The sequence below is a fragment of the Malurus melanocephalus genome, unplaced genomic scaffold (genome assembly GCF_030028575.1).
Source record: "Malurus melanocephalus ecotype Western Australia unplaced genomic scaffold, MMel_1.1 scaffold_204, whole genome shotgun sequence".
In the NCBI taxonomy this organism is placed as follows: domain Eukaryota; kingdom Metazoa; phylum Chordata; class Aves; order Passeriformes; family Maluridae; genus Malurus; species Malurus melanocephalus.
In genome coordinates this window covers 942,333-966,383 of record NW_026623436.1, presented here as the reverse complement: position 1 = coordinate 966,383, position 24,051 = coordinate 942,333, and the positions used below count along the sequence as shown (strand labels likewise).

At 37.1% G+C, this 24,051-nt stretch overlaps 1 protein-coding gene across 1 annotated transcript in view; it reads left to right on the top strand.

Annotated features, from left to right (window-relative positions):
* Positions 1-24,051, top strand: part of TMEM135 (transmembrane protein 135) — a 158,893-nt gene that overhangs the window by 82,370 nt on the left and 52,472 nt on the right. Inside the window, exon 6 of the mRNA XM_057373647.1 lies at positions 17,818-17,864. Within this exon, the coding sequence (XP_057229630.1) occupies positions 17,818-17,864 (47 nt within the window). The remainder of the gene's footprint in view (positions 1-17,817; positions 17,865-24,051) is intronic.

The following is a 24,051-nucleotide window of genomic DNA, read 5'->3' as shown; positions in this document are numbered from 1 at the left end:
TTTTTTTTTTTTTTTTTTTGACAAAAGGCAGCTTGTAATTAGGGTTGAAAAGGACTCTTAATGGTGGACTAATTTATTCCTCTTCCTTGTCCTGACAGGTTTAATTATTCCTAAATGTCAGTGAATAGACCGATGACTAGCCCAAAATTGACCATCTCCCTTGATGATGGRACAGTGGTAAAACTGTTCTTATCATTTTGGTTTTTTTTTTTGAGAGTCAGTGAATTACTCTTCCTCAGGTAACCTGTGTTTTACTTAATTGTAGATAAGCCAATCGGACATTTCCTTTGATTCTCATGGGTATTTTTTAAAATCCTCAGTCATCATCCTGGCTGCAATTTAGAGGGTTTAAATCAGTTTTACTGGCTACAATATTTCCTCTAAAAGTTAGATTATAACTTATTTTCCAACACATTTAAAAAGAATAAAGTAAAATTGCCTCACTTTTGTAATATTTTTTCTTTCCTGGATTCCTGACATTTTTTCTAAACTTAAAATAACTCASTGTGCTGAACTTTTCCATATTGTCTCCATCAATGTCTTCGTCATTATTTCCTTTGTCCCCTTTGCTTCAGGAAACACATCTTTCATGTCACTCTTGGGCAAGGGAGTASCTGATTTATACAAAGACCAAACTGCCTACCAAAATTAGCCTCTTTTATAATTTCCACAAGAATTGAACTCTTTTTCTGCCTACCTGTCAACCTTTTGCTGTTGCCTCCTTCAGTGTTTTATATTTTTAAGAGCTATGCTGTTATTATCCTGCTATTGAGTGATTTATCTCATCTGATAAGTAACTTCTGGTTGTGTACTGCTCTGCTTGGTCATTTCTCAATGAACATGGAAAGATGCAGATTATCAATTTCACTTTTTCCAGGGGCTGAAAAGCATAATTCTGCAATGGCATTTGATTTATGGAAAGTCATAAGGAGGAGGTAGGGTACAGAAAAGTAAGGAGGGTATATTCCTGGCTAAAAAAAAAAATCCAAACAAACTTACTCCTGTGTGAGTAGGTAGAGGAAGAAAACTTGCATAATGGGAGAACAAAACAGATTACTCTGTGAATCAGAATAGTTGCTGTATTTTACTGAGCCTCTATGAGCTGATCTTATGGTGAAAAGACTTTTGGCCAAGCTCTGTTGTCCTTGTAACAGAAGTGACTGAATTAGACTAAAACAGCATCAGTGAATGTAGCATATGTGTAAGTTGTGCAAGAGGAGAACCTCTTATGTGTTCTGAAGTCACCTGTYGCTCCAGACTCTGAAACAGGCTGTCTCTCCCTTGAAAGCTTTGTCATTACTGCARCTGAAATGGGAAATTACAGCATTTGGTCTGAAAATAGCACTTTGCTCAAAGAAATGGTGTTCTGATGTTCAGAAAAAAACCCAGAAACCGGTTAGATATCGGTGCACGTGAAGTGTGAGAGGAGAAAACACCTCAAATACACAAATTAATGAAGTAATAGCATGTTATATTCCCCTTGGTTGACATCTCAAATATCTTTGTAATGGGAAAGACTGGATGTTATTCAGGCCCTGGGCACTGGGGAAAWTGGATGCAATCATCAGAAAAGTGGAGTAGAATCACAGAAAGGTAAAGGTTGGAAAAGACCTTTAAGATKAAATCTAACCCAGTACTGCCAGGTCCACCWCTAAACCATGTCCCCAAGTGCCACATCCACTCATCTTWTAAATCCTTCCAGGAATGATGACTCCCCCACTTCTCTGGGMAGTCTCTTCCAATGCTTGGCAACCCTTCAGGTGRAGAATTTTGTCCTGATATCTAATCCAAACCTCCCTTGGCTACAGCTTAAGGCTGTTTCCTATTGTTCTATTGCTTGTTCTGTGGGAGAAGAATCCAACCATGCTGAAAAGGAAATAGTTTTTTAATCCTGTCTCCAGAAAGTTTCAAACCTGGAAAGGATGGTTCTTTTACTTTACTTTATGCCTTTTCTCTGTGTGAATCTCTTTTTGTATCTGTGGATAGTATTATTTCAACAAAGAGAATATATTCAGGTCTTACCTGCTTCTATTTTAAGTATGTTGAGGGTTTTTTTTTTTTCAATATTTCTTTTGTTTTCAGTGGGGGCTGAAATTGCTACCAAGTAGGTAACCTAAAGTGTCGAAAACATTAGTACCCCTTATTATGTGATAGCGTAATTTTGATTGCATGAATAAAGTATCTTAAATTATTATTTACAAGATGTTTATTTAAAAACACTAATGTGAGCACAATAGTTCATTTTTGTCTACCAGAATGTTTATATTTATTTTCAAACTTTCAACCAAATATCTATAACATGAGTRATCTCTTGAGTATTAATATATTAAGTATTGTCCAGATTAACATTTTGTCTGTATTGGTATTGCATTTCTGAAAGGTTTTTTTTTCTGTAATTTGATAGCTGAAACTATTGGTCCGTGTTTTACACTGGTGTGTGCTTGCTTGAGTATGTGCAACTTGAKCTGTTTGAATTTTGGCTGTTCTGGGGCATGTCCTGCCTGCTTGACTCCACTCTGYTTTTTTCTTGCTGGTTTTCACTTCTGTAATGATTCCCTGCAGTCCATGAACATTAAGGTTCATGTGAGGTCAACCATACCTTGCAGATAGTGACARTAGTGCAAATAATGACAAATATGGGGGGGTTACGTGATGTTTCCTGTATTGTATGTAGAGGCTGGTGRTTTGTGAGCAGCCTGCAAGGATGCTGCCCAGTGTTTGGTTTATCTTTAGGTTCAGATTTGGATCCCTGAATATGCTCCTGTTCCCAACCCCCTTTTGTTTTCTGCTTTCAAAATCCTTGAAATTAAGTATGTTTGGGTATCTTCTGTCTTTGAGTTTCTCTTTTTTTCATTATTTATCTGTATTTTGTTTCTTTACTTTTAGTGGTTTTGCATTGACAAAGCTGTTTCTATTTAACCACCACCTGAACTTGAATAGTGTGAAAAGGAAACTGGTCCAGCTAAGGAATAATTTTAGTGCCTGATGACAGTGAGAGTGCATGGAGTGGACACAAAATATTTTTCTATGGGTTCCAAAAAGAAGAGATGGCTCTAGGCTGGAAATACCTTTTGCAAAGTAGGAAGTGATGTCTACCTCTGAGTGATATGTAAGATCAAAGAATTTCCCTCTCCCCCGGCTGATGCTAAAAGGTAATTTAATGTTACTTGTAACACCACTAGGAGGTAGCAAGGCAGGCAAATCATAAAAAAAAATCAACAGCAACAACAAAACTCCCTCCTTTTATTTGGCTTTTTAATAAGCCTCTTCTGAATTGTAAGATTATAGGCTTCTGCTTCTACTCTGAATGAACAGCTGTTGTTGGCTGGTGGARTATAAGGAGCCCTTGGCCTTCCCCAAAAGCCCTTTGTCCATGTGAAGGTGAGTGGAGGGCGTTATGGTGCTGGGTACTGCTGGGTTATTGTGGCTGCCATTAAGGAAACAAAGATGAAATCCTTTTGTTTCTGCCTTGGATTCAGAGAAATTACTAAAATCTCTGAAATCCCTGGATATTATGATATAACATTTACTCAAAGGAGTATTTGTGAAAGTATTCCCTTAAATATGTAATAATGAAATTTGATGAGATAACCTAATACCTCTTGTTTTACCTCAGTTGTCTTTGTCATTAAGTTAGCAGAAAGAAGTCTTTGTTTCAGAATACTTTCACTAAGATATTCTGTGATCTCTTTTTGACTGATTGATTGATTTTTTTCTTATGTGCCCTGTTTGGAAATCACATCTACTATATGTGATGGATACCCTGATATTATGCACTCTGTCATTTTACAGAGTGGGATGTGCACTTAAGCTGTTTTAAAGGAGTCTTTTGAGACTGTTGAGGAAACAGGCCAGAAACATAATTATGCCAAAACTGCTGACTTTTTAAAAAGAGTTTCCAGTTATAACAGGATTTGAACTAAATGCAGTTTAATTTCAATTCCACTGCTACAATTTGAAGGAAAGAAAATTTACCTTGAGTTTATTTTTCTGGGTTTGAATTTGTTAACTCCTTGTGTTAACCATGGTTGTGACACTTTAGCTCGTATTTTCAGTGTTCATGATATAAAAATGATAAAACTGTGGTTGGAAAGAGAAGATTCTAATGTTGTTGCATTGCGTTTAGATGTTCTCGTAGCTCATTTATGCTGCTGACTACAACTAATAAAACATATTTTTGTGCAGTAGGGAACTGACCCACAATTTGTTCCTTATCTGGTTTTTACAGAGCTTGTCTAAGAGTTGCTGAGAGAYGAAAAGTTGTTTTCAACTGGTCATCCCTGAATCCAAGGATGTTTGGGTTGTTTGATTTCCATCTATGGTCTTCAAAGTTTAAATAGTATTTTTTTAATATAATCCCATTTTGAATGCCACTTTATTTCATTAGCTGGCAGTTCACCTACTTACACCTCGACTTTGGAAATCGAGAGTTTCTCAGTGGCAATTTGGAAAACTTGAGTCAGTTTAATGGGGCAGATATTTAATGACCACCTATGGGTGCATTTCACCTTGTGCTGTACTGCTTTCAGAGTGCCTGTCCTATAAAAAAAAAGCATTTACCTGCAGAATCTTAACCAAATCATCTGGTCTTTTGCACCATTTGTGGTGCAGAAGGCAGAGAATTAAATTGTTTCCTGAAAGAGCAATGTGTGGAGCCCTGTGATCTTCAATAGCTAAAGCTCATCCATGTGCTCCGGAGCGATACTTAATGAGACAGTTCAGAAGRGCAGCAGGTGTGTTCTGGAGAGCAGGAAGAAATCACTCGAGCTCTTTGCTGTTGTATTTGAAGATGTTCATGTTGAGCAATTCAGTGAATTAAGTGACTTCATGATGTGATGTGCTTTCCTTCACCTTTTCCCTTATCACAAGAAATCTTTGTAGGGTTCTTGCACCTGTTCATCCTTTGCTGTCAAACAAACTAGACAGGTYTTTCAAATGTACTTGTATTGTGGCTCCCTAGGCAAGCCAAGGTGAGATAGATTGGTGTAATTTAGGACTAATTTCATGTTGAAAATTATTTAAATCCAATATTTGGGGGGAAAAAAAATCTCCTAACACTTTGAAAATTTGATGTTTTTGAAGATACAAATCTATAGCATTAATTTTACAGGAAAGAATATAATTGATGATGTCTTTTAGCGAAGTAATCAGCTGTATTAAATGCAGGTGTTTCCTTAATGGAAGTGTTCAAATAATCTTTTTTCTCCTCTAGGTAAAAAACATACATATGATAAGCCTTTAAATTTCTTAAAATAATTTAAATTACCTTATTTTTCCATAAACAAAAATGGAAATATCAAAATTAAGTTGAATTTTTTTTTAAAAGTTATTAGAGGAGTAAGGCTTTTTTCAGATGTTTTTCTCATGGTGAAATTGTTTTGTGCTATACTGAAATTTGGAACTTGCATATTAGAAAAGAGTTCACTTGTGCCAGTATGTGCTCTGCATAGACCTGGCCCTTTTACTCAGTGTTAGCTGTGATTCTGCAGCAAAGTCAAACATGAAACGAGTAAAAAAAAAGAAAAAATCACAATTAGCCGCAGTTCAAAATTCTATTTAAACATCTTGTTTGTCGTATAGTATCTTAACACTGTATTTAGCCATCAGTTTATGTATTTTGTATTTGAGAAAGCAGTCATACACTGCTTRATGACTCTGTGGTGTAGACTGGAAAAGATATGAGTGAGAGAAAGTGTTGCAAGAAACATCAGACCTCTCTCAGGAAGKGTTTCTGGTTTGGACTTGTTACTTTATCACTCAGGGGTGCTTGCTGAGTCTCTCTTACTGAGTAGAGAGTGTGGATGAAGGAGAGTTTAAAGTAAATCCTTAGCTCCTTGGCTAACATGAGATAAGGTGTGTTCACAGTCGTGTAGTATTTTACATTATTTGCATTCAATACTCAAAGACTTGAAAATTTAGAGTAGCGTCCTAAAATGCGTACAGAAATTTGAAACAACTGGGCATGGAGACACTGCAGTATTGTCTAGAGCTCATTGAATTTAACTGTGTMATTGACTGGGTGGCTAGTTACAAATGCAGCTAATTTCCCTATTGTAACTTTTTCAGGTTTGTAGTAATTTTCAGACACCATAGTCTTGGACATGGGTGCTATCTGCAGTTACCTCARTGGATTGCACAGCTATTTTCTAGAATCAATTTTGCATTAATTGTCACAGTAACAATTAATATTCCTAAATGAAAATAATCTTTACAGATGAATTGGTTTAGATCTTGATAATCAGCTCTTAGCTGATTATATGTTTTTAAAGAGTGTTTAAACTCTATTTTTTAAGGTGTCTTCTTTCTTTGAGCTGTTCTATGTATAGCTGTGGCATTATTTGAATGTGCCCTCATTTATATTTTAGAAAAAAAATATCAGAGCATTACCATGTACCACAGTACTTTTGAAGTTCTCTAGGGGCAGACTCAGGCGATTTGGTAAACCAGGTGGCCCACATTATCTGTCCCTTCCCTTTTCTCTCTTCMCCACTTTTCCTACTGGTTTGATACTACTGTATGGATGCAGTTTGCCAATGGGAATTTTATCYACCATGATGGATGCTGTGAAAGATGTAATTTGAGGGTCTGGGACAGCCTTTGTGGCAGTCCTCCTTCCCAGCTCCCAGCAGGAGAACCTGTGTGTGGACAGTCATCCTGCCTTCCCAGAGAGCAGCAAAGGGTGCGAGATGGGAGTGCAGAGCAGGATATGGCAGGGGTGTAATATAAAGGAAATAGTGATGTTTTGAGTTTTTTTGAAGTGTTATACTCTGTTTTGGGATCAGCAACAGAGTAATGCCTCTAGGCATGAATAAACATGCATACCTACTTTTAAATATCTAAGAAATTATTTAAACAGTGACTAAAGGGCATAATYTTATATTAACCTTGTTGCACTTTGCTTATGTTGTTTTAATCCTATGTTTCAATCCTATTTTCCTGTGTTGTGGTGGGAGTAATAATAACAGAAGGAATACTACTTCTCAGTAGTATTCTCTACTAGCACAAAGACTTTTTCCTGAACCTGTAGCTGTGTGCAGGTTCCACAACCTGTAGTTGTGTGCAGAAGTGGGTGACAGACTTCTAACATTTAAGTGATTGTTGGTAAAACAAAAGAAACAAAATCAAAACTATGGGGAGAAAGGGGAGCATAATATAATCTAAACCCTTTATCCTAATCAAGGTGTAATAAAGTTCTGTAATGGAGGAACAATAGGTGTTTGCTGTTGTGTGGACCTTTGCTCTGTAATCTTTTAAAATTGAGTTTTTTAGTTCCACCATAATTTTTCCACTGATTTCTGTATCAGTTTTGAGCCTCTATTTCTTAAGTCTGAGAATATTACAGCTTAATAAAAAGTTAGGGAAAGGCACTGTGAATCAAGCTAGGGTGGTTTATAGTAGTGCTTCTCATAGCTTCTGCTTAGYGTCTCCCTTTCCACCCAGTCACCATGTAGGGAGTGGTTAAAAGGACCAAGTGAGGGGTTTTTCAATGCAAAACAAGTTGCTCTGTGAAGCACAGCTATGACCAGCAATCTGAGCCCCTTCCCTGGCTTACTGCAGTGATGCAGATGCTGAGCAAGAAGGAACSTCCAGCAGTGAGACAGAGTAGACATCTGTGGCGAGAACTCAGGACCTTCCTTTCACGTGCCACAAGAGTATCTATACTTTCTCAGGAAAAATCACTGGAAAGTAATTCCATTCCAGCATGAACTCCTCTGTTCAACAGATRACACAATCTGTGCTTTCACCCCCTTCCAGTCAGTCTGATTCTCTTTCTAACATGCTCACATAAATGTTACTTGTTAAGATCCCTGAGGAGCTGACKGTATCATGYGATGACAGCCAGTGTCAGCCRTACATTGTGRAGGTTCCTATCTGGGGAAATGTGAGAGGTATTTTAGCTTATCAGTGTARCTATTCCCCCTCCTCATGTTCTCAAGGGGGCTCTTGCAAAGCAATGCWTGTAGTTCACAATGTTAATGAAAACTCTGCCAAAATTGTGAAGACATACAAGCATACTCATGTTAAATGGCATAATATGCAAGGTGCCAGGAYTTATGCACAAACATAAATAATTATAATCAATTTAAAATATTTTTCCTCAGTTAGTAAACACAAAAATACTGCTGTATATGTGTATATAGAAATAGCATTTGCCATCAGTGTCTGCTAGTTGTACAGCATTTTTAAGGAAAGAAAGCCACAGTTCCTGAGCACATTCTTTAATGTGTGTTTCTCCTGGCTGCTCTGTTGGTTTCCTCAGCCTCTTCCTTGYCCTGCCCACAGTCTCATCAGCAAAACAGAGGGAGCAGCTCTGAGCATGGGCATGTGGGATGGGAAGCTCTTGAGCCCAAAAGATAACTGTCAGTTGCAGTAACTGTTTGTCTTATTGTAGTAATTTTAAAATGAACTACTCAGTCCATCTAACTGACTTTAATTATCAAGTACACCACTTAACATAGTAGTTAAATGGTTGCAATAGTAGGAGAACCCTGCTTTTTATTCTGAATTATCAAAATAGATAATTTATTTCTACCTGTTTAACCCTGTGCCTTTACTAGCTTTTAATGCTTATCAGAAATTCATCGCATTCTGCTACTGTTTAGAGAATTCACTGTGGCTTTCATGACACTGCCTTGCAAAGTGTTGTGCTTGTAGTATTATTTTTATACATGTGCTTCACCGCCACAAAATTATTTCAGCACCTGTGAACTTTTAAAGACAAATAACTTGCAGTTCCTTTTTGGATACTAAGGTAGTATCAAACCTTGTAATTCTTCAGTTTTTATGAGCTCTGGAAGAAGAGACAGGTGAGCAGAAATTCTCTTGGTGGAGATGAAGTCTTGGGATGATATTTGTAACATGAGCTAAGCAGTTATGTTTAGAAGCCTAATAAAAGGCATCGGCACAGACTAATAAGAAAATTTATTAGCTTTCTCATATTTACTACATTTGTAAAGCTCTTGTAGGATAAGTAACCGGATTTGAATTTCGGCTTCTGGACCTATTTAATACTTAGAGATGTTAACTTTTTGTAGTTTCCATTTATGGTGTTGTATTTCAAGCATATCACTAATTCTGCCTTTTCAATGTATTTTGAACAATTCACAACTAATTCACGTTTGTTTATCAAAATTATAATGAAGAGAGGTTCAAATCATTCTGGTGAATAGACTGCGTTATTTGCATCAGTCTATGATTTGATCTGGGTGTGGCTCTAGCTGCCTACCCCTGCCCCTGTTCAGTCCCTGAGAGCAGAAAATAATTGCTTTCAGGTTGGTCACATCTGTGATTTGTCTTTCTGTGCATCTCTGTACCAGCAGAAGAACAGAAAAAAGGTGCTGGAGGAGGAGTGATGATACATAAACTGATGTTGCCTGAAAGTGCTTTGTGTGGTCTCAACACAAGCTGCGTGCATGGCCCAGCAGTGGGCAAACCTGCACAGCAAGATGCCATCAAGAGGAAGTGTCAGGTTGTAGCAGGATCGTAGTGACCCAATTTCAGGTTGTAAAWATGGATTTGAAGTGTAGATTTTAAAATTTAAGTCAGTACACTTCCAGTGGTATAATACAAAACTCTGCTTGTTTTGGTAATGAAACTACAGTTTCATTTGGYAGCTGCTTTTTTATGCTTCAGTCTCTCAAGTATTGTGCATCCTTGAAAGCAGTGGACTCTCCTTAGGAGCTCCCAGAAGGGGTATTCTGTGGCTCTGTCACTGTAYGTTGTAGCTGTGTTTGCTGTGGTTAATGAAATATGAAAAATTGGGGAAGAGACTGGATGAGTGTTTTTTGAGAAAACAAAGAATGCTGCAATGCTTAATTATAGAGATGTATGTGTATATATATGTAATATGTATTATACATATATATGTATATATATTTGGAATTTGTGAACTAGACAATGAAGGGTTTAATTTTCTTTTGTTCTTTGCTGTTCTGGGACTGGCAGGTGCTCTCCATCTTGGCTCAGCTACTGTCTGCATTTGCCAACTGTAATCTTTTCATCATGATCCAACAACAGTGCTTTAACAAGAATCTATATAATCTTTTATTTAATAACACATACTAGTGTTTCTTTTGATCTTATCAGCCCAGAGATTGCTTCAGACTTGCTGGCAAAAAAAAAAAAAACCAAAACATCAGGAGCTTCTCTCTAACAGCTGAGCATTGTAGGTGTAGCTGAACTGGCCCTGTGCCCAATAAGTATCTGACAAATTGTTTTCTGCATTTTCATAAAGCCTATCAATTTTAAAGTGGAAGCAATATTGCTTCAAAAGTTGCTCTAARAGTTATTTCATTTCAACTAGACAAATAGTCATTATGTGGATGACCAAGGATATGACAAGAGTTTTTGCCAATACTTTTGATTACTCATGAAGTTCTCTCCAGATATGCTGCATTTCAATTAGAGAAGGAGATAAGTTTTTCTAAAGGTTTTGATTTCACAGGATTGACTATAGAAAGAAAATAAAACATTAAATCCATTGAAATGACCAGAGAGATGTTGCTCCATTTCAGGATTTCCAATTGGCATTTGTCTTTTGGGATTACTAGAAGTTTGAGCTTGGTGAAGGACAGCCACCATTTTCTCTCAGTCCTCATGCTTTTGTATAAAACAAAGTAACCTGTTTTCAATATTTTGKTTTTTTTTTGTTTTAAAAACTTCATTAATGACATTTCTGGACAGGAACTGTGTGACTTCATTAGTAAGCAGTGGCAACACTTGAGAATTGAACAGCTCATTTTTGCTGCTGGCTGTAATTCTTAGGAATCGAGGAGTGTTTRTAATAGAAAAATAAAGGATATTATTAAAAGATTGAAATGGAAATTAAAAAATAAGTTAATCACAATTTTCTATTAGTGTGTAAAAGAGAAGAGGTGTTTCATGACTTCACTGTAACCAGAGACAGTGCCAACCCAGCAGGTACAGACAGTAATGTTTGATGATGGCTGCATGTGTTCTGTTACAGCTGTCAGATCTGGGATTTGGAGTCTCAGTTGTTCCAGATCTGTACGTGCTGAGAAAACTCAGAGCATTTTGTATTCCCCCTTGGCTCCTGCTCTGTCTCCGGGGCATTGAAAAACAAAGAGCTTCTGGTTAAATGTAGAGATGGTCATTGAAAACACCCTGGCCTTGTCTAAGGCACTGTTTGGTGCTCTGAGGTGCCATCCGACAGACAGCACTGGCCTTGGGGAAAGGAGCAAGGGACTCAGAGGCATGGCAAGCTGGASGGTTGAAGTAGGGATGGAGTTGCTGCACAATTTGGGAGTATGTTTTCCCTTCAGTTTTCACTGTTGTTTCTCTACAACTTTAGTAAGTCATTTGACAGACCTGGAATATGTATTTTATTCAACATTGAAATTGAAATAAAAGTAACAGATTCAGAAGCTTTTGCTAAAGTGTGTGCAAATGCACGTTTTAGTATTTGTAATGCATTTGTTTTAAAGACATCCATCAGTAATACTATTTTTATGAATGCTGATGCCGCAGGAGACCATAAAATAATCCAGCTGGATACTCACCAAACTGCATTGAGTGTACACAAACCACTCTAATCACGTTTCATTTATTAATCTTGGTAACCAGAGAGAAAGTTGCCGTTTTACTGGTCTGAGTTTCACAAGACTTCAGGTTCTAGCTGTCATTTGCAGTTTTTTCTACCAAATTAAGAAATAGTTTTTACTCCTGCAGGCTATTGCTCCAGCCACCTCCCTGTCTTCTGCCTGATTCCATCAGGTAGTTGTTTACTGTGGTAATTTCTTGCCTGAGGTTTTAMATAATAGTAGAAAATAACTATGTCAGTAAAAGTGATCATCAGATTTTAAGAGGCTGAACATAATGTTACACAGCTTCTGCTTTCCCACAAGTTTTTTTTTATACAGTTTTTGGTGTCTTTTTATATGACTTCTGGTATCTTTGTCTAGGTACTCAGACTGTGATTTTCATCCCTTTTAACTACTAGAAAATTACAGAAAATGGTATGCTTTTTAAAATAGCTATTTTGGTATTGGAAAAGAGTAACAGATATATTTTATAAAGACAATTCATTGATTAGGATGTTTTATAATGTGCAGGTGGAAAAGAGGTATTCCATACATACATATTTCTTGGGTCGTGGAGTACAAAACCATTACATTAATTTGCATGGCTAGTTCCAGTAATTTAATTTGGTTTGGTTTTGTTAGAAGGGAATTTACTTAAGAGATAATCTCAATGATAAAAACTGTAGAAAACAGTTTAAAAAGGGCAATAACATATCTTGAWATAAAAGTTAGGAACCACAAGCAAGTGTACTTTGGGGGTTTACTGTTAGTGTTTTTTTTTTGTTTTTTTTTTAATTGACCCATTTAATATGTAAAGAAAAATCCAGAATGACTTTCGGGCATAACAAACCATTCTTCATGTCTGAAGCAGGGGTAAATTAGAATAATGGATTGTGTTGTCAAAAGTCTCATGGAGCATCTTGTGTGATCCCTGGCAATTATAGCTGATATAATAAAACATTGTACAACTGCCATGCTGCTATCAATTGTGGGTATCAATAAAGGTCAGAGGGACCTTATAACCTCTGGCAGCAGAGACAGCRGTAAACTCTTCTGTGTGTGAATGTCTTGTTTTAAGGAATAAAAAAAAGACCAAAATAGTTGGGGTTTTCTGCATCATATATTTTAAGAGTAAAAATTTGTAACCAAATGTACAAAGCTCCTAGTTAGATATATCCTAGTTATATATCTTTAGAAGAAATTGGCTCAAGTACTAATTACTGAAGGGTCTTATTTAAACTGGGTTTTTAATTTCTGTGGATTTTGTCACCAAGCCTTCCCTCTGACAGGCTTTAGCTGGCAGTTCAGTCAGTTTTCTGTAGCATGCAGCCTCCAGGATCTAGGAGTCATAACTTAGTTTTTGTCAAGGGTAGCTGTATCTCTCGCATCCCTTGCGAAGTGGTTGATCAGGAAGGTGATGGTTTCAGGCTTTATGAACACATTGGGATTCAAGTGTTATGTGCCAATGGTTGAAGCTGCCTCAGGTCTTCTGTGAGCTGGTAGTAGAACTATCCAGCATTGAACTGGAGTTCCAACACTCTGGATGTTTCTACCAGCTGATAGCACTGTTCTGCCCATTTACCTCCTCCTGTGTTCAATAAGTAGATTACGTGTATCTTCAGTGCTTTTCCTTTTAAATTCAAGGTCTGTGCTGCTTTACAGACTTCAGTTCTACTCTTTATTCTGACTGTATGGAAGYACAAGYAACCTCCAMTTAGGGACCTTTKGTACCTCAGGAAATCTGACTRTAATGGAAATGCTTAAAGAAAATGSACATAACCTCAGGATTGGGTAATGTGCGGGAAAAGCCTGAATACACAAGGCTCAAGTAGTTTTGATAGTTTTAACAGTGTTATTTTTCCTTTCTTTGGTCCAAGATTTTTATCTGGCTGTGAGGGCAAGTAATTTGTGAGCTGCTGCTGCTGTTACCAGGTCTACTGCTGTCACTAGGGCAAATGGTAATTCCTTTCACCCAGAGCCTTTTGTTTYGTGCTCAGTGCTGGGCACTGCCAGATGTCACTTCCTGTTGCTGATTATATGAGGGCTAAACTTTCTTGGAAAAAAATAAATACTGGSTTTGTCAGCCAACAGAGATCTGGAAAAAAGTACCTCTTTAGTTTAGTCAGCAAATTTCCTGTTTTTTAAAATTAAAGTTTAGCATAGTACAATGAAGTATAATGCAATCAATTAAATTAAAGTACCCATGTACCAAATATGCTAACCTGTCCTGGAGCATAGAAGTTTTTCCTTCTAACCTATGGGCATCTCTTCATAGATGTTAAAATGTTTAGGGTGTATYATTCTCATTAGCCAAATGCAGGTTTTCTGCTAGTATCTCTTTCTGCAGCTGGAAGTTTTCAAGGTTTGTATGTCGCCAAGTACATTGTGTTGGTTTTCCATGGTAAATCAAAAAGTCATGGACTCTGCAAGAAAAATTCTAAATGAGACTTCTTGCTCACTGGATTAGGAATCTTAAATTCACTTAATATTTAGAATTATATTTTTGTAGGCCTTAGTATTTTTCCTCTTCTTTTTTTTAAAATAGAGTTATTTTTAAATCTAAAATAGGTATTGCATATTGTATTGAGGATGTTACAAAAAWWYYWRRAWKGGGAAAAARKTTTWWAAAAARGSYTWWTTTKRAARTWCCYTWGATCTGGAGCATAGTCAATGTTTGCCTTCTGCTTCTGCCTTATTTTTGCTATGATAAAGCAGTCTCTGGGCTTCCCATGAGGGTCTGTGAACTTCATGTGGAAGAGTCTGGGTCTGGTTTAGCTGCTCAGTTGGGTAAATATTGGAGACACCAAATCGAACATGCCCAGGGCATTTCTTGGAGRTGTTTGCCTCTACTTGTCCTAAGCATCTCTGCTAAAGGAGTCTCCACAGTCTCACAGACAGCTTGTTCTGGTGTATCACTACCATGGAGAGAGCTCTTCCTATTATCTAATCAACAGTGATTTTGCTGTAGATTTGACTTTGCCTTCCTCATTCTGTACTTGATGAAGCAGATTTGCCAATATATGATAGTTATATGAAAATAGTTGTCATATTCRTCACTATATCTTTGATAGTTTCAGCAGTTTTCCAGCAGTTGTATCCTACATGCCTTTTACTTCCATCATGATCTTCTGGTTTGCCTGGTTTTGTCTATGTTTTGTTTAAAAGTAGTGCTCCCAACATCAGGCTGTTAGTGTAACATCTTACATTTGGGTCTGAAAGAGTCTGTAATATTTAACAGTGCTTTCCACAGCATTTCATGTGCCTACTTATTTATGGCCTGTGGAATTTTTGTACTCTTGTGTACATACTCATTGTACTCTTGCCTACAGAGTTGTTTCTTTTTTTTTATGTATGACTGTGATTTCTCCTTTCAACTGCTTCATATTAATTTTAATTGAATTTTATCTTGTTGATTTTGGCCAATTCACTTTCCATCATCTACATCGTGATTGCAGAGGGACTTTGGTGACTTCACTTAAAATGCCTTTTAGCTTGATAATGAACTGCTAGCTTAGCTGTGAGAGTTTTCTCCTGCAGTGTTTCTGAGCAGTCCTGTGCACACTTACTCCATTAGCTTAAGCAACTGTGACAAAGCTGCATTAAAATTAAGAAAAATGACACCTGTTCCTTCCCCTAAATCATCTGTCAAAGAAGAAAATGCCAGTAGTTTTAATTCTTTATTTTGTTGGTTGTTTGTTATCTTGTTATCTAGATTGTTATAAGCTGCCTGTGTCAAATAATATCTTGTAATACCATTTTGGATGCTAAAAGTAGTCTGGTTGACAGTCTAATATTCCCTGAAATTTTCATTTCCAAAAGTTGGTATCAGTTCCTACTTTTCCATCTGCCCAAGGTCTTCCACATCTTATTTTTTCAAGGAACATTTTTAAATTCTGGGCAACATCTGGAAATTATAGAGGTTAATTAATCAAGACCTTTAAATGTTTTTAGTTTCYAGATTTTGCTACATAGAATACAGATTATAGACAAAATGATGATGGGTGGATAATGACATGGGTTGAAAATGCTGAACTGATCTGGCAGGCTTAGAGGGTTGTGGTCTGCAGCACAAACTCCAGCAGGAGGCCAGCAGTTCATTCTGAAGTCAGCAGCATTTTTATTARTGTCCTGGAGGAGTGGACAAGAGGCTTTACCATCAGCAACTTTGCAAGTGATACAAAAATGGGAGGAGCTGTTGCTGCACTYGGTGGTTGTGCTGCCATCCAGAGGGATCTCCAGGGGCAGGAGAAATGGGCCAGTCTGAACCTCTTGAGGTTCAACAAAGGGATGAGTCAAGTAATGACTCTGGTGAGGAATAGCCCCAGGCACCAGGGTATCTTGGGGGCATTGGAAAGCAGCTCTGCAAAATATGACTGAGGGTCCTGGTGGGCCCCAAGCTGAACATGAGACAGTAAAGAACCTTTCCAGCAAACGAGGCCGCTGCCAGCAGGTTGAACAAGGAGATCTTTCCCTTCTACTCCGTGCTGTTGAGACACATCTTTTGTGTTTTGTCCAGTGCTGGGTTTCTCAAGCTGAGAAAGCTGGGATGCTTTAATGTGAGATGAAAGAACTCCAAAGGCATCTGAATGATGTATATAAATACTTGTTAGGTTGTTATCAAACCTATTCAGGGGGGAAAAAAAGGTAAAAAGGAATAAAAGAAAAAGGGCAAGAAGAAGACTGTTACGAGAATTGAGTGTTTTTAGTATGCAAAGGCATGCTTGTTTTTTATTGTTTGTTTTGTTTTGTTTTGTTTTGTCATCCTCTTCCCCCTCACTTCCTCAAGAAAACTGGTTCTTCGTCATTTCTCACTTATTTACCAATATTGTTGCTCAGGCTGTCAAGCTACCTTTTCCTTGTATCTTCAAAATAACCTTTGGAGAAGTGATGGATGTTGTTTGACTGATCAAACACATTTTGAACTTTGGAGCATTAGGGCAGATCTTTTTGAGTAGAACTTGGGTTTAAAAACAAGTCTGCTTTTGCTGCTTGTTTGAAAATGAAATATACCATTGCCTTCATGAAATATACTTTTACCCTAATGATTTAATATAAAATGATTTCATATGTTCACCTTTTTGTTGCMGGTTACTAAAATGTGATAGTACTGGTGAAGGAAAAGGAAATTAATGGGTAGTTTATATAGCAGATGTTATAATGCCCTGTGTGACCTAGTTTTAAGTCTTAGAAAAGGGAAATGTGTAATTTGTAAGATTTTTTTTCTCTGAAAGTAATTGTAAAGATTTGCTATGCACATTTTTGTCACGCTTTCTGATCTGTATTAACACACAGCATCTTTCTGCTCTACATGTTTATAACCTTCTAATTTGCACCTCTGCCACCTCTTCTATTTCTTCTCACATAAGGCATCTGTATCCTCTCATGATCAAAACTGCTTGAACCTTTGAAAATGAGTGCAAATATTTTCTGGAAGACTTGCAGTATTTCTGTAAGAATTTTGCCTCTGAATGATGGTATGAATATGGGCAAGTATATCCAGAACAAAACAATACTTTCTCACTCWTGAGCTGTACCTGGCAAAGATGTARKGAATTAAGGCACATTTTCTTCAGCATTTGTGAGTCCCTGAGGAGTTGGTAAGGAGGAGGTCACAGCTCTAAGCCCCAGCAGAGAGGATGTCAGGAGAAAGTAGGACATTTCCGTCACAGTGCTGGAGAACTACTAAGGTTGCTCAATAACTCTTGTATGATCACACTGATAATATAGACCAAGATAGGATTGTTCCAAGTGAGTTTAACACTAAGGTAAACCACTAGAAAGGGTTCTCTTAATTGGAAATAGAATATTCTGCTCTCAAACTTGCTGGAAAGCAGTTCAGCCGAAGCGGCTATCTATACAGACATTTTAAACACCATGCCTTTTAGACTGAAACTAGCAATATGATATTTGAATAAAGGACAAAAGCAAAGACTGGAAAAATGTAACATTTTCATTTCAGTTCTAGTATTTTATTATGTAAATTCTGCTGTTTTATAATTATTTTATTACTTGCTTTTTATCACAGACTGTTTTAAGTGTTGGCATTTGCTGTGTCTGTTGTCCTACTACTCTGGTTTGGATTTCATTCTTTTTAGCTTCYACAGGATTCACTCAAAGTCCACTAGAAACCAGGCAATCCTTTTTAGTGGACTCAGACAGGCTTTCATTCTGACATAAAAATAAAGTATAGCTTTTATAGTAAAAGTTATAAAATCTTCATGGTCAAGAACATGCAGAAGTAGTGTTTATGTAATAACACTCTTTCTCCTTCTTGTAGGTCCTTTTGTTCTGCATCACAGCTGCTCTGTTCATGTTCTTCTTCAGGTATGTTGCTGGTGTGTCTATTTATGTTGTAAAAATAGTTTTGAACAGTGTTTCTTAAAGCTTACTGTTTTTTGGTATTCATCTGTATATTGTATATTCTTCACTCAAGCTAAATTGAGTGGAGTGCTTCAGTGGCATCACCCAGTGCTGTGAACATAATTGGGCTAAAAAGGGAAATGCTGAGTCTTCTGGAGGTTATACTGRTTACTTAAGGAGTTTCATCTCCTAAGTGTGACCCTGGAGATCTARCATAGTGTGAAAACAATTGAAATCTGCTTTTCTTGCATATTTTGAAGAGTTTATGGATGGAAGATCAAATTTTCTCTTCTGGTAAAAATAGAGGAAAACAGGAAAATCACATTTTTTGCTCTTAAATAATATCAAATATTTAACATGTGTGCAGGTGTAAACTGCCTTTTTTCAATTTCAGAGTAAACTTGTTCCACATGTTTTTGCAAGTTATGAATTGTATTCCTGTTTTAAAACTTATGGTAGTGGGAGATGGATGAGATACCATTTTAATGACTTGTTTCTCTCTCAGTTTGCAGTATATATGTATGCAATTTATCTTGTCATTGTTTCCCTTTAAATACCAGACCTCTCAAATTTTCTTCATTATATCTCACACTGAAAAGTTGCTTTTTAAAGTAASCTTTGACTACAACCCTTTGACTTCGAATTTTCTGCAGCATGCAGCCATCTATGGTTCTTCAAGCTGTATGATCCCCTGGTAATTGCAAAACTCTGGAAGCTGCAGCTTGTTTTTCATAATTCCATTACTTACGGATATTGGCCAAGAACAGTCTGTGGATAGAAAAGGGCTGTTAATTTAGGGGATTCGAAGAGGCATTCCTCCTTTCATCTATAACCCATTAAGAACCTTGCACTGGCAGTCTTCTTGTTTTATTTTCTCCTATGTCCCAGAGTTAAGCCATAACAGCCTCAGAGAGTTTGACTTGTAAGGTTGAGATTAGACACCTGTCTGCATGAATGCTGATCAAACCAACTCAGAGAACAAAAATTCTGATGATTCTCTAAATGTTGTATGATCTTGGTGGAAGCTAATTGTCTCCTATCTGTGTGTTTGGTAATGAACCAGTGTTTTAGAAAGACACTGCAGTTACAGGTCTGCAGAGAGATCAGCAAAAATCACAGAATCCTAGAATAGTTTCATCTGAAAGGGAGCTTCAAGGTCATCTAGTTCCAGCCCCCCTGCCATGAGCAGGGACATCTTCTACTGAACCAGCTGTCAGAGCCYCATCCAGCTTGGCCTTAAACAGTTCCAGAGATGGGGCATCCACAGCTTCTCAGGGAAACCTGTTCTATTGACTCACCACAACATGGAATGCCACAGTAAAGAAATTCTTCTTATTATCAAATCTGAGCCAACCCTCTTTCAGTTTGAGGACAACACCTCTTGTCTTATCACTACATGCCCTTGTAAAAAGTCCCTTTCCAGCTTTCCTGTAGCCTCTTTAGAGGTGAGAACTGACATAGACCCCAGAGGTATTTAGTGAATTTTTCCCTGACCTTACACAGCAACACTGGCAGTTGAATGGGCTCCAAACCACTTTCTCTTCTAAAATAGTGACTTCATGCCAAGGCTGATGGAATATCCTGTTGAGCAATCATCAACAACGTTTAATTCCTTTYGTCTTCGTGTTTTAACAGAGGAATTAAAGTAGAGGGTCAGATTTAGTTTAGTACTTGGGAAAAAAAAATCCATTTGTAAACAGCAATAAATGTGCCAAGATAAGGTAAATTTGTCGAAAATAATTAGCACAGACTAGTTTTTTAGATGGGCTTTTTTTTTCTTACTTGTGTAATCAGTATTGTGAGTGGGACTTCTTCACAGTGTGCTACTTTGCTAAAGAAAGCAGGTATAGAGGGATCTGGGTGAAAATTCCTCTGGGTGTGCACAGAGTCTGATCAACTGCTCAGGGAGAAGACAGAAYGGAGAGGTCACTTAATCAGGCCTCAGAGTTGTCCATTTGTCTGAATTGGCTGTGACTGTGAGCTGGTCACTCTCTGAACCCATGTGTCAATTAACCATTGATCCCCTTCAGCAAGATTTTGGCCCGCACTTGGAAAAGTCCTGCGTGGAGTCCCATGGAAGGCAATCTTCCTGTCTCTGTTGTTATCTAAAGCAGAAAATAATTGGTAGAGTCATTAATTTACATTTCCTATTTAATGGTTCAAAATCACTTCATCCTTTTTCGTAATCATAAATGGATCAAACTGACAAAATCATGTTCATACTTTTGAAATAAACACCTTATTCAAAGTCGTATCTGTTTGTCTTGTAGAATACATTCCCRTTGACTACAAAATAGTGTTTACTCTTAACAAGCATTAGCTAATCTGAAAAGCAGGAAAGTTCTCTTGTATTGTACTTAAAATGCCACTATGGGCATTTTGTCCTCTGTACCCAAGTAAAATGTCAACAAAGATACWGAGTGGAGTAGCAGTCATTGTCACCAAGATCATATATAATTTCTTTTATTATTARAGATAAAAACCTAATATCTAATTTGATATCTAATTAATATCTAATTAATAATTAATTTGAAGCTTAAAACCTTTCTAAAAAGTGACAATATAAGTCTTCCTCTATGCTGGTAAAGTTTGATGCTTGGGAGTCAAATGTTGCACAGAATAACAGCAAAGTAGTCTTTATTTTCTGAGTTCATATAAACTGCCTTATCTGAATTATTGGGTTCTCTGATCTGAAAAATGATTACTGTCCCCARTAGGTAGCCCTGATTGGCACTGCATTCCTAACAACTCCAGTTTTAACTAAATTTAGCTACTATTTCTGTTCTAGGTAGTTTTGAGCTGAACAGTTTTCCTTGCACAGCTTGTATCATATTGCACAGTAGCTGCATYGGCATTGAGCCGGGGGTGCTGATTGGGCAAGCATGGAAAGCAGAGATGCTCCCCAGCATTCACATGAACTTTGGTCATTTTTAAGTGACTGCATCCAGCAGGACTTAAGGTGATCTTTTCTGAACCTAGGAGATTTAAAGTTATTTGAATTGGAAAGTTCAAAACTGTTTTTTCTTTGTGGAAAAATTGAGATATGTTCTTTACATCACACAGCTTCCACCGAGCCTTTCAGGTTGCCATGTTAATAGTAAACTGTGAAGTTGTGTTTTCTTAGTGTTGCTTCTGGAAGGCCAGTGGTCTGGTTGATAGTTATCCATTAGAAAGGAAAGAAATCAATATGGCACATAATTGCAACATGATCATGCCTCTCCCTTGAGGTGGAAGTCTTCCTACCCACTCCTACTGTTGCAGGAAATACTGCTGTAACAAATGTACAAACTTTGGTCTATGGAAATAYAGACATTGTTCTTGATTCATTTGAATATTTCCTTTTCTAGTAAAATTATTSTCTTCAGTATCTCATTATAATGTTTATCTTACACTATTTTCTAAACAAGTTCTGTAATAAGTCTGATGATGAGGCAGATGTTTCATACTAGTTGAAAACTTCACCGGCCTTGATATTTATCCCTGGAGTTTCCCCCAAATTCTGTTGGACKGTTCAAACTATATTGCATCTGCTACAGGACAACAGGAAAAAGAAGGTGCTAAATCTCAGGAGTTAAGAAGTGAGGTTACAGAACTGAAATGGTAGAAGGAAAACCCAGGAGTAATTACTCTAGAATAGATAAAGCGAGAGAAGAGTCAGAATCAAAGGTAAATTCAGAAGAGCAATATAGAAAGAAAGACAGTAGGAAAAAGAGAGAATGCTGAAGAGGGAAAAAAAAAGGTCATGTCAGGCGACAGTAAAAAAATAGAAGAATATACTAGGAAAAAAAAGCTGAAATGCAGATGATAGGTTTACAAGCAACAGAGTTATATTTGCAGACAGAGGAAGCTTATTTTAGTGCAGTACTTTTTTATTTCTTCTCGTCCATACTTGTCTTGTGGTACTTTCTCCTGACTTGGATCTCTGTTCTTAAAATGCTTCTGCTCCGTTCCATCACATTCGAAGTGGTGAAATTGAGATGCATGACTCATTTGTGGATAGCTGTAGTATACACAGTRTAGCAGTATCTCACATATATATGTTTAATTCACACATATAGGCAACCTCAGTTGAAACGGGATTCTTTCCCGTTCCATCCATTTTTGCCTAAAAAGCTTWGATGCAGAAGTATGTCTGGGGAGAGGAATTCTGCTATCTGTAGGAATTAATTTGTAGGTGATAATGAACTCCACTGAGTSTGAGTATTCATTGCTTACTCAAAAAACCCGGTAGCTTATGGTGTCATCTGATGTGTTGTGAGTAGGACTTCTTTGCAGTGTGCTACTTTCCTAAAAAAAACAGGTATAGAGGGGTCTGGGTGAAAATACCTCTGGATATGCACAGACTCTGGTCAATTTTAGTTCCCTTCAGGAAGAAGAGAGAGCAGAGAGGTCACTTGATCAGTCCTCAGAGACCGTTCTTAATGTGTCTTGTAATAAAAGTTCACTTTATGCTTCTATTTTTTTTTTAATTGTGGTTTGCACAGAATTAAGGTTTTGGCTGGAAAGGTTTTGATTATACCACGGTGTCATGCCATCTTATTTCAACTTGGATAGTTCATGGTATTGTCCAAAATACTCTTCTATRGTAATTGGGTAGAATGAAATGAAGAAGTGGGAGGGATCTTACAATGTGCAAAATAAATGTTTGTAAACACAATGAAATTGTTGTTTTAGTGGCAGTTTTATTTTGAATATTACACAAGAGATTTTTTTGGAAGGGTGATGCCATGGCTGTGCATTTTTGTGCTTGAAGAAATCCACATAATATAAAACTTCAACCTCCGTAMAATAAATGAACACCTACATATAAATCCTATCCATATAATCTTTTAAAAGTCCGGCAATTTGGGTTGATGTGTGTTGGCAGACTCTGGTACTGGTTGCTATAGTAGTTAATCCTTAGACCATATACTACCAGCTTATATGCACATGTTAATCATCTGAACCTTAGAAAGCAAAGCTCCACCTACAAGCTGAAACCAGCTATTAAGGGAAGYTGGATGTTCCTGATGACTGATCGATCATAACTTGAGGATGAAGGCTGCCTTCTCTAGAGATAAATGCTGAAGTGTTGTTTTCTGAAACAATAATTTCAGGCAATCTGAAGTTACTGCTGTGATTTCACAAAGCAAGACACTGTGTTTTTCGTAACTCAGGATTTACATAGCTAACAACAGAAAGCTCTTGGTCTCTGAAGGTCATTTATATATTATGTGCTGATTAAATATRGTTAATGAAAAGAACATCTAAGAATTGCAATTCCAATGTCATGTACTGCTACTCAGGTAGAGTACTGAAACTTGTGTAAAGTCACTGAAAACCTTTGAGAAAGGTTCTTTTGTTCACAGAGTTCTTTATGCTATCTCATTAAGGAAATTCTAGCCTCCCAAATTACAGCTATTTGCTCTTCTTTCTCTGTGAAACACATATCCTGTAATTTATTCAGTATTTTTGACATGATATTTCAAAGTGCCTTTATTTTCTTTTGAAAATGTGTGGTACCAGTGCCATGTTAGTCTCTTGTTTAATCACCTAAATTCCCTTTTTGCTGAAGCAACTGCTTGAAAGATATTTTTGTCTTATAATTCTCMTTTTCTTCTACAATAGAATCAGCAAGCTTTACAGTTGGACTTACTGTTATATGTGTTTAATATAAAATAATCTTCCCCTTTCTTAGAATGATTATTCTGGAGTCTCTTCCATTTGCTGTAGAATTACAGGAGTACATTAGAAGTCCTCTRCTGTTGAATTATTAGGTAATAAATCAGAAGAAAAAAACAGATGAGGATTTTTTCCATGTTTATATATGTCTTTTACTGTCCTTATATAAACATCTCAAAGTTAGTGATTCAAAGCGTTGTTTTGGTAACTGTCATGAAACTTGATTTCTGAGGTATTTTGGRTGACCTGGTGAGTGGATGAAAACATTCAGCCTCCTAAGAAATGCTATAAATATCAGTTTGCTTTATTTASTGTGAGCAAAAGTAGAACACGGACTGTGGAAGGGGGTTGGGAATGAGAAGATAACCTTCTGGGTTAACTCAGGCACTTCTGGCAGAGACCTGCTGCTGGACTTGCACAGACTGGGTTCATGTTAAATATGGGTTAAAGGTGAGATAATCCATGTTCTGTTTCTGCCAGTAGAATAAAA